Source organism: Polypterus senegalus, chromosome 8 (genome assembly GCF_016835505.1).
Source record: "Polypterus senegalus isolate Bchr_013 chromosome 8, ASM1683550v1, whole genome shotgun sequence".
NCBI lineage: Eukaryota > Metazoa > Chordata > Cladistia > Polypteriformes > Polypteridae > Polypterus > Polypterus senegalus.
Window position 1 is genome coordinate 150214453 of NC_053161.1, and position 17488 is coordinate 150231940.

The 17488-nt window shown below is 36.5% G+C and overlaps 1 protein-coding gene across 1 annotated transcript; it reads right to left on the minus strand.

Annotated features, from left to right (window-relative positions):
• Positions 1–768: 768 nt before the first annotated feature.
• tmem19 (transmembrane protein 19) lies at positions 769–15919 on the minus strand. Its single transcript, XM_039761926.1, has 7 exons — positions 15683–15919; positions 13392–13545; positions 10815–10928; positions 8866–9003; positions 7628–7882; positions 3793–4002; positions 769–1932 (listed from the first exon to the last, which is right to left on the minus strand). Exons 2-7 carry the CDS (start codon positions 13522–13524, stop codon positions 1769–1771), a joined length of 1014 nt encoding a protein of 337 aa, XP_039617860.1. The 5' UTR covers positions 13525–13545; positions 15683–15919; the 3' UTR covers positions 769–1768.
• Positions 15920–17488: the final 1569 nt, after the last annotated feature.

The following is a 17488-nucleotide window of genomic DNA, read 5'->3' on the forward strand; positions in this document are numbered from 1 at the left end:
ATGTCATGGCTGTCAAAGGTGCATTTACTGAATACCGACTTGAAGGTGTAAATACTTATGCAATTAACTAGTCTATATTTTTAATCAATTTAGATTACTTTTCACTTTGATATTAAAGGGTATATTTCAGCTTATCAGTGCAAAAAAAAAACCAAAAAACAAAAGAAACCAATTTTGATTCAATGTTCTATATCAATATAATCTGAACATTTCCAAGGAGATGGACACTTTTCACAGACACTATATAACCTAATGCCTGAAACACCTTTCATGAATATGCTGAATTGATGACTATGCCAAATCCAAGACATTTATTCAGTTCCCACTATGGGGGCAATTACTGTTTGGCCAACTGGACTCACATATGGAAGTGTGTGTAACAAGAATAAACAGAATTAAAGTTGGACAGTTAGTGTAGACAGATGTTATAAAATCACTAGCTAAACAAATATGAAACTGTAATAATATAAAGGTTTCTTTTTACATTTTTTTTAATAAAATCTGGCATTTTTAATGGATCATACAGTAGGTTGTGGTTACAGCTTGACGTATTTGTTGGTCAAAGCTTTTTTAAATATAAATTATTCCTCCTTACCACAAGTCTATAACTTTAGAATAAATTCTGCAGCGGAAGGCTCACCATTCATTTCGGTCGCAGTTACAGAAGCTTCCTCCATTGCTGCCACAGTAGCAACCTATTCCATGTTTTTTCCATATTTTAGCTGTTACTTGTAACATGATTGCAACAACATAAAGAAGAAAAAAAGAAAGATTTAAAATAGCTTTAGTTTATTTATTTTTCATGACTATATAGAAGACATTGCTATTTAAAGCAAAATATGAACAAAAATGTGCCAGTACTTAAAAATGAATCCTGATTTACAAGCACAATGTTTTGCAGTCGTGATTTCACTGTTGCACTAAATAAAAAATCAGTATAACTAAACTCACCATATTATTGAATTATTAATTCAAAATTAAACTAAAAACAATAAGCAGTATGAAAAACCAATACTGTAAACATTAAGTAGTGTAACTGTTCAAGTCGAGCTCCTTTACACTGCTGATGCTGATGAGCACAAGATTTTATCAGTTGTACACAGAGCCAGTAGTCAGCCTCTCTGTGTTCAGAATTCAGTTATTTAGCAAGTTCTACCAGCACCTGACCTGAAAGGGGAATGATTTTAAGAATATATTAAAGACAGCATTATGATGAATTCACTTTTACCGTGACGGATTTCCGGACTTAGGCAGTAAACAGCTGAAAGCAAGAGACAAGCTGGTTAATGGGAAAGTCTGAAACCATACAAAGGGCTTATCACCCAAACCATAGCCTCTAAAATAAACACAAAGTGAGCTAAAATAAATACAAGTAAAAGAATAAAATTCTATGCAGATTTTTCACATTATAGCTGTAAACATTTAAACAAGACGTCCATGATAAGAGCAGACACTGCTCCCTAGGGCTCCAATCTCTAACAGAATTTATACTTCAGTGCAAATCAACTGGTGCATATTCACTGGTTCCTTTGTGCTTTAATCACATTTTTTCTTAAAATTGGTTCATACAGCAATTAATACTTTATTTGTGTTTCCTCACTTTAAGTAAAAAATACAAAGAAAATCACTTTCTCCACTAAGACAATGTGCCGTAGGAATTATGTTTTCCTGAAATTTCAGGAATCAATGATAAAGGCTGAAAACAAATAAAACCCGTTGTAAGACGTTGACCTCCAGGCTTCCTGTATGTCCTTTCAAAATGTCTAGTCTATTGTCTTGGCCAGAAGCCCCATGCAATGCCAGGCAGTATCAAAGCAATCAGTATTGAAGAAAAAAGATTCACTGCATTGTTGTCTAAAATTGGTTTTCCAGATATTCGTTTTGAATTGTTTGTTTGGTGGCTGACAACTCTTCCAGTGCTCTCCTCATAACCTGGAAAAGAAGAAAGGATAGAATTTTCACAGCCTCTGCAACAGAAGTGAAAACACATCTAGAACTTATTGTGCTGCCAAGCCCTGGTCTTGCAGTCCCCAGAGGCTGCTGTCTTTCATAATTACTAATATTTGTTATTTATTCCAAATTGATCAAGCAGATGGGCTCCCGATGTTTCTTATTCAAATCAGTCTGCCCCACGCCAATGATCCCTCACAAGTGCAATACAAAATGAAAGAGCCAACCTTTTGGAAACCATCTTTTTCTACTTTCTTTTTTATTGGACCACCCACAAGAGAATCAGAGTTTCTCTTTTCATTTGTCAAATATTTTCAATGATAAGTTCTAATTCACATGTTTAGTGGTAGGGATGCACATTTTGACCGCATTTCATAATTGAAAGTGGACACCTTTGACTGATAAATAACCATTAACTGTTACAAACCAAATACAATTATGCAAGGATACATTTCCACAAAAAGGTTTTCTTTTTGGATTGCACATGTAAGAATTTGTTTTAAATTTAGGTGCATAATAGTGCTGATTGGAAAAAGTTGTTTCTCACAGCACATATGCTGTGCTGCCGGGTGACCTTGTTCACTGAACATTTTCTTTGGAATTCCCGTGAGGCTGGCTTAGATGAGCACTTTTACCACCAAACTCCCCATGATGCTTTGTGAGCTTAGCATGACATCACAGAGCTGTAGCAGCCATGTACAGAACTTTCATACATGCATTCTGTAAGGTTGCTGCTCAATTTATTTTGGGCCATGTAGGATGTTATGATCCGATCCAGCCAGATTTACAAATGCATACATTTAAAACAAAAAAAAAAACCCTCAAAAGTACTGCCACTGAATAATAAACACTGATTACAATGCACTAGCCCTTCCAACATGACAAGTCAAAACAAGCCTTATAGGAGCCCTGTGCCTCCCCCTCCCCAAATCAAAATGGGAGCCTATGAAATAATAATAATGAAAGATTTATTACTAATTACAAGGTGTTTCTATCTTCATTACGGAAAAATGTAAAGCATATGCACAGACAGACTGGAAACATAAAAAGACATTCCAGTTGCAACCAGAGCTGCGATTTGCAACCAATGGAACAAAACAGTGCCACGCTGCCACTTTATGGCACAGCCAATGTGTGCCTCAAGATTGGAACCCTGTAAATGCATTTTTTCTTTTTGCAAATTTCTAGTTTTTGACCTTTTGTTGTATTTTGTTTGTGGTTATTATTTTGTATGCATCTTTTGTTGTTTGAGACATGCTGGCACAGTGGGCAGCACTACTGCCTTCTAGCTCAGATCACATATTTGGCCACAATAATCAGTCTAGTATGGTTGGAAGATGCTCCCCTAACCCTATAGGACACTCAAGACCATTGTACTATTCTAATCTACTCAAAACTAGTGTAGTTACTCCTTCCCTATTGACTTTAATGCATTTTGATTTCAACAAACTCATGGCGAAGCAAACTCTGTAGGGTTTGCTCATTACTTGAGACTAACAGTAACTAACTTGTCACAAACTGTCTCTTTATTCTTAAATTTCTCAGTAATTTATACAAATGTGCCCAGGAGTCAATTGTATGTGCAGCACTAGGAGGGAGTCATAGCAATTCACTAATCATTAGCCCTCATGGGTTCACTAAAACAAACACTGGAATTAGTCACTGTCATAGTTTCAGTAATAAGTTATCTTTGATCTGTAACACAGGAAATTCCAACTCAACATAAGTAATGAGACTTCGGCTTTTTATTCATATTAGACTGACTGACATTTCCAATACCAAAGTAGGATTTTATTCTCATCATAATATCCCATAACACAGTGACTCCATTCAATCACTCACCTGAATACTGCATTGTAGCGCCTAAAAATGAATCAAGCATGGACCCCAACAGTCCTGCAATGCCACCATAAACCACCACAGGCCACTGTGGAGCTGCCAGGTAGAGGTCCTTCACAAAAATGAGCTGACTGAAATAGTAAGCCAGTCCCACCACCAGTCCACCAGAGAAACTGGCAATAACACCCACTAGTGTGATTCCTCCATTTGTTCCTGTGACGATGCAAATAAAACAATTCCATTAAGAAATCTGAAAATAACCATCAGCCAAATGTCATGCAAAATTTTTACACACCGTATAACAGTACACAAATTACATATTGTTTCAATTTTATTTAAGCAAACTTAAAAAAAAAAAAAAAAAGTTAAAAGAAAGATTCACTGGGATTAAAAAGGAACCTGAGGAAATATTCTGAGGCCCTGCTTTTGAAAGTGGCCAAAGTGTAGCACCTTTGTGAACTAAATTAAGTGAAATACACTGCAAACCCTAATCTTTTATGTTTCTTGCTTTAAAACTAATTCAGCAAGGATAACTTAAAAAAAAAAATCACAAAATCAAATATCATGCCAAATTTGAATTTCTAACTCTAAAGAACAAGAAGCCTTTATAGCTTTATTCTTGCCCTGTCAATGTATATATCAGGATGAGTCCCCTTGCTAGGCTACAGTCAAGAAGTGGACTGGAAAACACTATCATGGCAAAAGGTCTTTTGAAGATGGTCCATAATTTGGATAGTCTTTGATATTAACAACTGAAGAAAGTGTTGCTACCATGTACTGAATCTTAATGCAGAATAAAACGGTGATGATGCATAAGATTGTAAACACTGTAGTGATGACTTACATTCTTCAGGAAAAATTAAATATGACCATGGTCTGAGCAAACTGAATGTCTGGAATGCTGACTGTTGAAATGAAGCATCACCACATCCTTTACCCCAAAGACATCTCATGCTAATGAATTTGAAGTCGGAGAAATATAAAAATGATTTCAGAACTAGAGATGAAACAATTTTAATAATGGCAGCATGGTGAATCTCCAACAACAAAGAAACATCCAAGCCAGCCCTGCAAGATCATCTCCAAAAGTGTTTGTGATGTTAAGGGTACAGTCCACAATGATTACATGCCAAAAAAGACCCATAATTGGTCAATTTTACATGGGGGATGCTTTGGCACTTGGGGCTGTCAATCAGAAAAAGAAACAAGGAAAGCTGTTAACAATTGTTCTTCTGCTTAATAATAACAATACATTTTATTTATATAGTGCCTTTCCTGGGCACTTCAAGACTTTACCCCTGTTTACACTGCAGGAATTGCAGAAGAAATTCTGTGAAACAGTGGTTCTTAAAAGAAGCCACACTCCTTTCCCAGACCTGGCTCAGTGCGACTACCTTCTTTTTTGCCAAATCTTTAGGGCTATCTCCGTGGGATGCACTAGGCCATTAAGATGTCAGGTCAGCTGCAGAATGTGTTTGCACAAGCAAGACAAAACAATTTACTTGACTGACACTGAAAAGGTTCATGAATGTCAAAACGAGTGTAGTAGTGTTCATAGGGACAAGGCTGAAAACCAAAAAGCATTTTTGCCTTACTGACTGATAAGACTCCAAACCTTTTCATCATTCCTTGTATATAAGTAGACTATGTGGAGTATAATGCAAGAGAAATTATACATTAGCATAACATGATACTTGCAACACATCTAGAACAATTAATTTAGGACTGCAGGCTATCTACTATGAGGAACAGTTTAATGAAGAAAAGAAAGTTGTTTATTTTCATTTAAAACTGGTTAATAATTAAGAAGTGAGGAAATTCTGTCTGAAGTATGGCTGCCTTGTGTAACTGATCAATGGTTAAATCACAATGGTTAACTTCTTTGAGGCATGAATGGAAGTGAAGCAGACATTGTCCTAACAATCCTTAAACCACACTCCACTTGATCTAAAGCAAAATTCTTGATGGTGTGCAACAGTTTTACTAAACAAATGACAACATATTCAACTAGAATATAGCTCTACATCTTGGTTTCTGCTATCAACAGTTCCATAGCATGATTTTGGACAATAGCAGACCTATTATTAAAAGCAAATGTAAGTAAGTAAGTATAGCAGGCTGTTGATGCTTATGTGATCATATAGAATGTGGTAGCTTTAAATCGGGGTACTTAACCTTTTTCCTGAATGTACTACCTCCTGAAATTAGCTTGCTTTGTGCCACAATTTTTCTGGTCTTAAAATGTTAAGCTTAAACTCTTAGACACACCTAAAGGAGCTATTTCTTTAATCTCTCCTTTATAATACTGAATTTGGAAACTTTAACAGGGAATTATTTATAACCTTTGTGTGACTCTGTGTTAATTTTCTATATACCCACCAAATTATTTTTTAATAAATTATTTTTAATATAGAAACAGTAGTGTGATTTGATATGGAATAAAAATGTGTTTCAATACTTTACATTTACAAAAATGTATACAGTTATGGACCATAGCAGGACAAAATAATTCACAATGTTGAGCCTGCTTCATTACTGCTCAGTTTTGCTTCTATTTTTAAGGTAGGACAAAGGTAGCTGAACATTGCCAGCTCTGTACAAAAGAAAAGGTGTCCACAGTTGATTAATTTGAATAACACTAAAATGAAATGTTAGAAATATACAATATTGTCAGACCAGAGCGAGAGAGAGAGTGAGAGAGACTGACTGACTTTGGGAAGACTGTTTAGGTTGGAGTGAGAAAGACCGCAGGTACCTGTTACATAAAAAGTTTAGCGAGATTCCATCTGTGTTGGAGTGTCATTGGTGGGCAATATCAATCCTAGCATGGATTGAGAGGGGGCCCCACGGGCATGAATTGAAATGGGCTGTAGACATGGAATAGGAGAATGAGGTCGGGTGTGCGGGCAAGAGTGAAGACTCGTCGAAGGAGGATTGTGACACAGAGCAGTGGATGTGGAATGAACATGTATTTGGCTAGTATCAGCAAAGAAATGGGTATTTCTGTTTTTCCTCTTGACTTTTATGACTGCACTTTAGGGTGGATTAACCACAGGTAGTAAATATATTTTTGGTGTTAAGCTGAGAAGTTTAAGAACTGAATACAATCTGTACTTGTGGTTATAGGGACCGATATTATATTACTCGACCAGATTCTAAAAACTAGCTAGTATAATGGTACAATCCTGCTTAAAATATAGCACAATTTTATATTTTAACATCAGAATCAAACATGTCACGTTATAACATTAAACTTTTCAATGTTCCAAAGTGTAAACTAAAAAAAAAGATTTTTAAAATGGCTTAACCCAATTCTGTGTCACAGGAGGGCTAGAGCCCAACCCAGCCTCTGCTGGACCTTTATACATAAATCAATCTGTAACTCATCATTCCAAAAGAAGTTTGTGTCTGCTTCTGAAGGTATATTATTATAAATAATACAACTTCCTTCAAATTAGAACAACTCAGGAGTTAGGTAATGAAACAGGCACACATTCTAATACTAGAAATTGTAACCACATTTATAAACTATGCCTTTAATGGCCATTTTTTTCCAAAATGACTGACAAATCACAAAGGCATGAAGATAAATGCCACAAGAAACATAAGCACTAACTATGCTTTAGTGCATGTCACTGAGCAAATTTCTTTTTCCACGCTTTCTCGAATACGCTAAATAGAAAACCCACTGCATTTCCACTTGGAGCACATGAGAAAAGTGGTGTGGAAAACTGGTGATAGAGTCATGGTGCTAATGTGTAAAATATATGCATAAACTCCTTCTTCACTTCCACATTTACAACACATTTTCTTAGTGTACTGATAACACATTCATTACCAACTGGGACTTTCTTCCAGGTAGTAATTAATCTTGGAGGATGCAGATTGACAACTGTTCCTATTTCTGATGCCCACGTATCTCCAGTACAGCAAGCCAAAGCACCCAAGAGGGCTAAACACATCCACGTGGCACTATACTGCTTCCCAAAGTCAACAGGGATCTCTCCAGGGCCAGTCTCAATCATGTAGAGTAAAGCCAACTCTGTAGGAACACCGCCATTGCAAAACACTTGCACCCAGTTTCGCTGTCCACCTGAAGGTAAAGATAAAACAATTGTAAGCCTTTAGAATTATGTCAAAAGTCAACATCAGTTATCATTCCCCTGCTAGCAAGACTTCTTTTTATTATTGTATAATTGCCCCTGAGAGTTGTTAGACAAAAAGGGGTTACCTTTTTGGTTATAATATGGATATGAAGATATGAGAAATTACTTTCTCATAATCATAATAACAGATATAGCAAATGGAAGGTAAAAGTACATTACAGTTAAAAATCAGTTTGGATCAGGAGAAGTAAGAACTTTTTACAGCCAGGTAGGTAGAGAAATTGAATCAAGCAAAATGCACCAATGTTTATGTGGGCAGATAAGTTTATAAAGAACCAAGGGTCAAATACCTCAGTGTGAGGTATGAGAAACATACCCTGTTCAAAACAGACTTCGCAAAATGAGGGGCTCAACAGTCCTTTAGTGCAAATGTTTCACAAAGTAAAGTTACACCGACATTCATTTATTTATCCGACTCTGTACAGGTGTATGGTATTAGATTTCAGTCAAGCAGACTTCATTCACTGTAACTAGCTGTGTTACACATGTGAGCAGGCGAAACATCTGATCTTCCAGATTAACAAGACCAACTTCCATAGCTACATACTGTATGGATACAATCATGGACTGCTTGTATGCTACACTTTTAACCGAGAAAGAAAATACAGTAACAGTATAGATGAACTAAGATGTACCTTTTACTAATTACATATCACTTTTATTAATTCATTGGAATTAATATAAGTAATGTGTTTGAGAATGGCACTACAATTTAGAAAGATTGCTTAATTACAAACCTAATCAAAAGAAACAGATAAGCCCACTGTGCTATAATTTGAAGAAATACAATTTAATACTTAATCTGTTTTTAGCTCACTGTGTTATGATATTGATGAGCACAATATGATGTCAAAGCATGTTTCAACCAGGTAAACACCAACTATAAGGAAAAAATTAGCTGACATTTTACCTTCTTTATATTCCGAATCAATTTTCCTTTTTACATTTCCTCTCCACTTTGTTAGTTTTGATGAGGTCAAAAAAAAAGTGATCAAGGCCGAAAAAAAACTCATGTTAGCTACTGTAAGGATGAAACCAACTATCAGTGCTGAAAAAAAGAAAAGAAAAAAAATTCTTAAAAGGGCAATTAATAAAATGTACAAAATAGCCATGTGTACTCTAACCTTCCCTTTTTAAAATGGCTGGATAGAGTGAAGAGGGAACAAGAAATTAAACACAATATGATTAGAATATACAAATCTAACCACAACAAGCATCCACTATGTATAACCCAGTGGGTGGTTTATTCTCATTTGTTTGGTCAGAAAACTAAACAGAATGATCTTATCCTATTCTTTCTTTTCCTTAAAATTCCATCCACTCTCCTCCTTTTCCAGTAGACAGAAGCCAAATATACAGTATATTAGTAAACTCTTAGCCACATCAGCAGCTGGGTAGCCATGTCTCATCTGCTCACTGCCATTGTGCCAAGCAAGCAGTATGGGTTAAAAGCTAACGTCTTTAACTATAAATAACAAAGATACATGTACAATCCCCTAGACTACAGTATGTATGAGTAATTTAACCACTAATGCTATTACAGTAGAATCAATTCAATTATATGTGTGGTCTGCTAGTTTTCTTGTTCATGTAAACATAAACGTATGAACATAGCTAAAGAGGTATAAACCATGTATCTTGTTCTAAGACCATCAATACTGCTCTCACACAAGGTGAGCTACCCTCCCAATAATCTCCCAAAATTCACAACCTTCTGCTAACTCATTTCTACACTTCTGACAGAAAATTGTTTTTTTCTTATATTCGTATCCAGATGTTTGTCATGTGATGCAAGGCAGCCATGTTCAATTAAGGCACAAAGTATGGATTGCCTCCTAATGTCTCTTTTACTGCTGAACCTTTCATTCAAGGCAATGGCTAATAACACCACAAATCCTTCAACATACAGACAAGCTCCATAAATCATTTTCTAAATTCTCCTTACTTGACCAAAACTTTGCATCCTTCTATGATTGAAGTACAGGCAATATCTCAAGAATTTTAATGGACAAATTTAAAATTACGAGTATGTTATTAAACTCTGTTCACAAATCAGTTTATTCCGATGGGGTCAGAATCAATACCAGCAACATCCGGCCCAAGACAAGAACTAACCTTGGTTGGGGCACCAGTTAATCCCACAGCCCACAGCCCACTCATGCACATATCCACAGAGGGCCAATTTAGAATTGTCACTTAGCCTAAAATGCATGTATTCTGGATGTAGCATGAAAAGCAGAGTAAAGACCAGTTTAAAATTGAGTGCAGACAGTCTTGTCTAGTGCACATACATGCACGGGACCACATGCTCATAACATTCTGGAGGCATGTGGTTGTTAATACAAGGGTTCACATGCCAGGACTTCTGACGAAATTTACATCATGCGCATAGCAGCAGACTCTCTAGGCAATGTAGATGCAATAAGTATAAAAGAGCCTTAAGAGATTTAAGAGAGGGTAAAAAAAACATGCAGAGAGATGATGTGCAAACTCCCCACAAACAATGCCAAGGAATGGAACTCAAACTCAGGACACTGGACTCCCTTGGCATGTGAAGTACAATGCCACGCTGGTTCCACAACTCCTGACGTTGCCATTATGATGTAGGGGCTTCACAAAGATACAGTCATCCCTCAACAAGCAGTATTCATCTTTTACAACTGGAATAAAACTTGAATCTTGATAAACTGCACTGCACTGATATTAGAGAAATTCAAACTGAGCTTCAAGAAAGATTTTTCAATAAATTATCCTACTGTCAAAATAACTGAAACAAAAACTTTTTGAATGCACAAATTATTCAGCTAGTTTGAAAACATGTTAAATAAAGTTAAAAAGGAATAAAACAAGCAGATTTACCTCCCAGTGCACCTGTGTGGTCTAAACTTTTTTTTTTAATGGCATGTGATGTTAGGATTAAGGGGATCAGAATGGAAAACAGCCATCGCCATGGAGAGACAGGTTGTAGAGTACCTATAATGGGGGAAAAAAATAAAAAACAAACTCTTAAACAACTTACAAAGTTTTAATTCTAAAACTGCAATATTCTGTGCAGTCATTTAGGACAACACCTTGAATGAGGACAAGCAATGTGGTAGTTTCTGATCTGTAAACCAGTAGTTTTGATGATGAATGAGCCACATCTTAATAGTTGCTTTGAGCATAACAATACATAAGCACCATACTTTCAAAATGTAATATACAGTAATTTCGATAAAAAACTCCACTAAATGGCCAAATTGATTAACTATAGTATTTCTTAGAAAAGTACCCTAGTAATTAATAACAAGTCCTAAAATAATTTATTAGGTCTTTGGATGACATACAAAGCTCTCCAATAAATTATTATAGGCAGACACTGTTGTGGGATGGCAACCCTGCCCGGGGTTTTTCCTGCCTTGCGCCCTGGGCTAGCTGGGATTGGCTCCAGCAGACCCCCGTGACCCTGTATTAGGATCTAGCAGGTTAGACAATGACTGACTGACTGGGACAGTATGCTTTGGGCCCATGAAACAACAATAAATGCAAGTTAATTTTCTACAAAAATGTTAAAAATACAGTCCTATAGGAAATTTTAATGTGAATGTTTTAATATTATCTCCACAAATGGCTTAAAAAAATCCAGTAAAAAACATATATGCACAAAATATATTTTGACAGGGATAGGCAGAAAGTCACAAGACTGACTTGATGTTACTATTACAAAGAGTTCAATGTCTCTGAAGAACATTTGCTAATTAGTGCAAACATCAGAATAGGACAATGAACATCGGCCCAAATTTTACATTTTCTGCCTCCTGAAAACTTGACTAGTTTCCAGTCCATGATATGAAATGCACAATCTGCAGCATTCCATTTTAGTGACTCTCTAATATTAGCCCCTAGTTCACTGACAACATGTACCATCTGTTTAACCAACCTTCAACACTCTGACTGAAATAAGCATGATTAATAAATTAAAGGAAAAGTTTTCTAGTTCTGCAGGGGAAGTTATTGCTAAAATTCAAAAGGCCGGACATGGTGTTTTCAGTCCTTTAATTATGAAATGAAGGACTATAGTATAAACAAAATTAAAACACATCACTCTAAAACTGTGGCTTGTTTTTGCCCATTTAAAAAATATACTGTATATGCACACACACAAATATGTGGTGTTCTGGGTTCTGACTTAAACCTAGGACAAGTTAATCAGAAATTAGACAAATGTTCCAAAATAAACAAGGTGCATGAACACTTTTTTTAATTTAGCTTATATAACTTTTTATAATATTGTTTGTATAGGGCAAGGAAATATCCTGGCCTAATGTCCAGCTTGGATAATCAGCAGTACATTATAAATTTTGTTTAGAAATCTAATAAGCACTGCACATGTAAAGCCAGCAATTTATATGCCGCTTAAATTTAGTAGAGTTTTTGATATAGTAAAAGAGATTGATTCAATAAAAAGTTTAATAATTCCTAATCACTTTTGCTTTAATAGGCCAATTCTAGTTTGCACATTCCAAATAAAACAAAAACATGCTGAGTTTTCTCCTCAATTTTGCCAAAATCAGGTCAGTTTCCTATTGACCAGCATTAAACACTACACATCCCCTTTCAGAGTGCTGAAAGATGCAACGGAGTGAGGCTGCAGGCAATTTACATAATTACACCTAAGTTTGACAGGTGTCGTGAAAACAAAAATAGTTTGGCCCAAGAGTTATTTTAAGCAAGGTTTAGAAAATGTCCCCTGAGGGCACTGACCAGCAGCACAATTTACATTAAGCTGTCATCTCATAAGAGCAGTAGCAGTAGTAGAGCTGCAGGCTGTCTCCCATTCCCTCACATTATGCTTTGAGCTGCAAGTTCTTTGATCGGAGCAGCAGGTACGTTTAGGGAAAACTTTTCAGACTTATACTAAACTCACCATTTTCTAGTAATTATATTGTCACATGTATAGAGTATAGTGAATTTTTTATTTGCATATCTGACCAAAATATAAAATGCTTTCTCTGTGTACATAGAAAATAGAGAAATTACTAATTAACTTATTTTCTTTATTTTAAGATTTCTAGTAAACTGCTGTACATTATTCAACCATTATAGCTGCTTTAATCCTAATTCTATTCTACTTCACTTCAGGTATCTACTCCATTTTACTATCCAACTGTTCTTTACAGCTGTAATTGAAAGCAAATGCACCTACTGTTTATTTTGAAACATCTTCTTGTTTGCCTAGTGAAGACTTATGTAATTGTGTACTCAATGAATGTTGCTATATAAAATAAAGACTGAATAACCTATTTTACGGTAGTCTCTTATGATGAAAACTACCATTATGGATGAAAGCATAGGAAACAATTTTTAAGAATAATGACATAAAGCAGCCTTCAAAAACCACTGCATGTCTATGCCAAAACAATCCATATATTAAATTAAGGAAAAAGTTGAACTTACCAGAATATGTACTGATTGTAAGAGAAATGATCCAGAATGACAAGGAGATTGCCAGAGTGGCACACAAAATGATCATATCAGTCATCATTTTTATATATTCTTTCAACAAAATTTCTTTTTGAAACTCAATCATTGATGCTTCTCAAAAGAAAACCTGCAAAAAAGTAAGAGCACTGAGCAAAGCAAGTTGCTATTTCCAATCAGAGTAATTCAAACAATCACAAAAATGTTGGTCCAAAATTTCAATGAAGATAAAAAGAAACAAGACAGGCTTCAAAGGTTCATGGTGCTAGAGTTCTAACCCCAAATATTGGGGTTATTAATTTCATCCTTTTAAATGTGGCCCCATCACCCCCATCAATCCGGAGACTTGTTGTCAGGTTGACTGCCAATGCTAAATTGTTTCTGTGTGTTATGTGCATGATGGCGAGAGAGAGAGAGAGGGAGAGAGGGCAGTGGTTTTGGGAACAAGTTTGTTCCTGCTTGTATGCATAACACAACATCTCTTTCAGTGCGACTTCCTGGCCTGAATAAACACCAAAAGAGAAACTCCCGGAGATCCGAAGAAGTATAAAATTTACTCCCTTCAGAATATGTGAACTAGATCTGTACTTAGGTCTCCTCCCAGTTGGCCATGTTCAGTTTGTGTCTGGTAAGCTCATCTTAAACCATCTCAACTGCCTATTCTCAATTTGTAACAGTAGCTACTAAACTCCAAGATCCTCTCAGTCTAGCACCTTATCAACCATTGAGCTCTGCAACCATACAAAGGAGGCTCAATTCAGTTTTCCTTCTTTTTTTTTTTCATAAATAATAAAAACTATAATACTTACCTGGTGTCTTTAATGGAGACTACTGAATTTTTTATTTTTTCCTTTCTCACCTTCCTCCATTACTGAGTCTTTTAATATTTAAATTAGAGCAGAACAATGATGCATGTGCTATATAAAAATATCAATCCAACCAATGTCAAACCTGCTTTATCAAGTTCAGGGACATGGGGACAAAAACCTGTTCTGACTACTTAAGCCTACATCACACTGCATGACTGAATTTCAATCATCGCCTTCATTTTATAATTTTAGCAAATTGGGGAAAATGTGGCACGCTCTCTTGACTGCCACTCATTTGTCTGACATCCCCAGTGCCTCAATCAGACCAGTCTGAGCCCATCACAGAAGCTGGTGACCCCCAGAAACTTGTCTTATGATTGGGTTGTGACTTTGAGTCTGCCACACCCAGACAGAGGGTTTTTAAATAATCAACAGAAATTGGGACTACTGAGCAAATTGTTTGCTTCAACTTGCAAGGCTTACTTTACTTGAATTGCTGCAGAACATCTGTAGGTTGTAACCTATTAGTTGTTCCCTAAAGGCCCATTTGTAATATTCTGATATTTCCTTTTTTTCAGTTTTTGCTAACCGAAACGTTAAATTTAAAACCCTGGCAGTTTACTGCTTACCCCTTAACCTTTTTAGGTAATTCATTGCATTTCAACTGATTACATTTGAAAATTAACTGTAAAAAACGAGTTAGTCTAAAAACGTGATTGGTACTGTATGGTACTGTATATTGAACCAGATCTAGATCACTGTACTTGGAACCAGTTCCGAGTCCTAATACTGGCTTCTACCTTATTTTAAACTGCTTTTCTTCTCTTCATATCAGTCCATCCACAAACTTTGCAAATCTTTTAAAACCTATAATTTTTTTGTAACTGTGAATGATAGGTTTCCTTTTTCAAGCAGAATGATCCTATGTTACTACTTTTCCTTCCAATTTTCAACCTGTTTACCCACATCATAGTTGCAGGCACCTGGTGCCTATCCTGGCAGTTTTGGGAGCACAGTGGAAAAGAAAACCTGGAGACAAGTCAGGCCGCAGCTGCTTACTCTCCTGTATGAGAAGGACCGCAGTACTGGGCCTGGATTTTGAACCCAGAACTCTGGAACTGTGAAGCAACACCGCTAACCGCTGCACCACCGCGTCACTCCCGCAAGTTCGTCCTAATTTACTTATTTTACTCTTTTGTGAAACACAAATTAAATTACTCCTTAGCTCTACATAAAAAAAATTGGCAGTGACAATGTCTGTCCGACCGCTCGATCGAATTCCCATTATTGCCAGATGTAAATGGCACTTCTTTAACTATGCTGCTCTAAGATAGTGAAGCTGCACACCATCTAAAAAATGCGTCACTTGCATTCACTGATCTTCCCGATTTAATTAATCTCACAACGATGTTTCTGCCAAAGCTTGTTTAGGATTATAAAAACACAGATTGCCGTTACCTGACCAATTAAAAAAGCGAAACGGCGATGTCCACAGCGATGCCATCCTGCTGACATCCTTCAGAGGCAAAACTGAAACTGCCTGAATTGCGCAGACACATTAAAACCAGACACAACGTTTTACGTCGTGCTTTCGTGCACGGAATTTCACTTTTTATCGGATTAAGACAGTGAAAGTAGAGAGAGGCGAAGCAGCAGTCACTTAGGAAGGTCGGAACTTCTTTACTTCCGGTGTGAGACCCGCCCACTTCGCGATTAAAAGTGCGCGCACGCAACTCCCGCCCCCGCTTAAAACACCAAGACAAGTTTCATTTAGGTAAGACGTGCACGCCCATGTAATCCTTGTAAATATTATGAAAACTTATATCAAGTATGATGGAGCGGTTTGGAAAAGTGGATGGAATCAAAATTATGTAATCAAGAAGAAGATTCAAGTTGCTATGCAGGAAGTTGGGTGATGGGGGATTTACATTTTCAGTATGAAAGACGCAGGGTGTTTTAAACGATTTACAAAGGCCCCAGTAAATATTAAACTATTTGGGCAGAAATTACAACAGATTTCAGTGATTAGGTTCCTTGGAATTGATGATGGATAAGAAGCTAACATGGTAACATCATATTGATAAAATAATTGGGAAATATAAGGATTAATGTGCCCGGGTGTTCGGTGGGATATATAGTAGCTGGGGTGCCTGATATGGTATTTATGGTCATCTTGTGTTATGCATTCGCTCAATCTTAGATTATGGTTATGTTGTGTATGAGTTCATACAGTATATACTGTAGTACGTCTGAAGACAACCAAGAGTGAATCTTGTCCAAAACTTGCTGGGATCAAGTAGATGTCTCACTGAATGTCATATTTCCAAACCTATCTAACGCTTCATGAAGGTGGTGCTCAAAGTAGTGATGGTGATTTTTGTACTGCAAAGCGTAATTGTACTCTCGTAGATCCGATAGAGAGCAGGCTTCTGATTACAACGAATCATCTACAGCCGAAAAAACTTCTAAGAAGACCTCCAGTACACATTTAAATATGTGTCACGTGTGTGGAGAGCACATTGCATGTGTTAAATATAATTGTAAACTTTTTGCATGGGACAAACCTTTCTGTAACTTACACATTGGTATCCAAAGGCATCAATAGACTAGTGGTAAAGTGAATGATATGTTCTTGCATATTCACAGTTATGACCAGGACATTTCTGTGAAGGTACATGTACCGGCACCTTGGCCACGAGAACTGGTCATGGCATATACTATGTATGAAATGATTCTACAATCAATTGTGTGCTGTCCAGAGTTGCACATTTTTACCCATCACTCTGCATTCTACATTAACTGTTTCCGGTACGTACCTCATTCGCCATATTAGGGACATTTGTAGAAAACTACAGTTAACCGAAAGATATGTGATTAACGTATTCCGTCAGTACCTCATTGAAAAAGAGTCCAAAAAGGTGCAGCCTCTATTGCATTCTCTTAGTTGTGTTCCAGTTTCATCAAGTGAGTGTGAACGTGTGTTTTTGCAAATGAATCTAATTGTTACTCCAATGAGAGTTTCATTACTGACAAGCACTGTCTCCTCTCTTCTCTTCATAAAATTGGTTGGCCCTCCGTTCACATGCTTTGATACTACAAGATACATTAATTCATGGTTGTTTTGAGGACGATGATGAGCCATTGACACTCAAAGCAAAAAACGAATTTTGAAGACTGCATTTGATGACAAGATGCATAAAGTTTGGAATTTTCTTTATAACTCAGTCAAATTAAACATTGATTGCTTTACAGAACTATATAACA

Bases quoted from the DNA above. Each gene is read 5' to 3' on its own strand.
- tmem19 (XM_039761926.1), bottom strand. From the start codon at position 13,524: ATGATTGAGTTTCAAAAAGAAATTTTGTTGAAAGAATATATAAAAATG. The intron at 9,004-10,814 runs GTAAATCTGCTT...TCTTTTTTTCAG, and splicing joins CCACACAGGTGCACTGGGAG to CACTGATAGTTGGTTTCATC. The intron at 7,883-8,865 runs GTAAAATGTCAG...CTTTACCTTCAG, and splicing joins TGATTCGGAATATAAAGAAG to GTGGACAGCGAAACTGGGTG.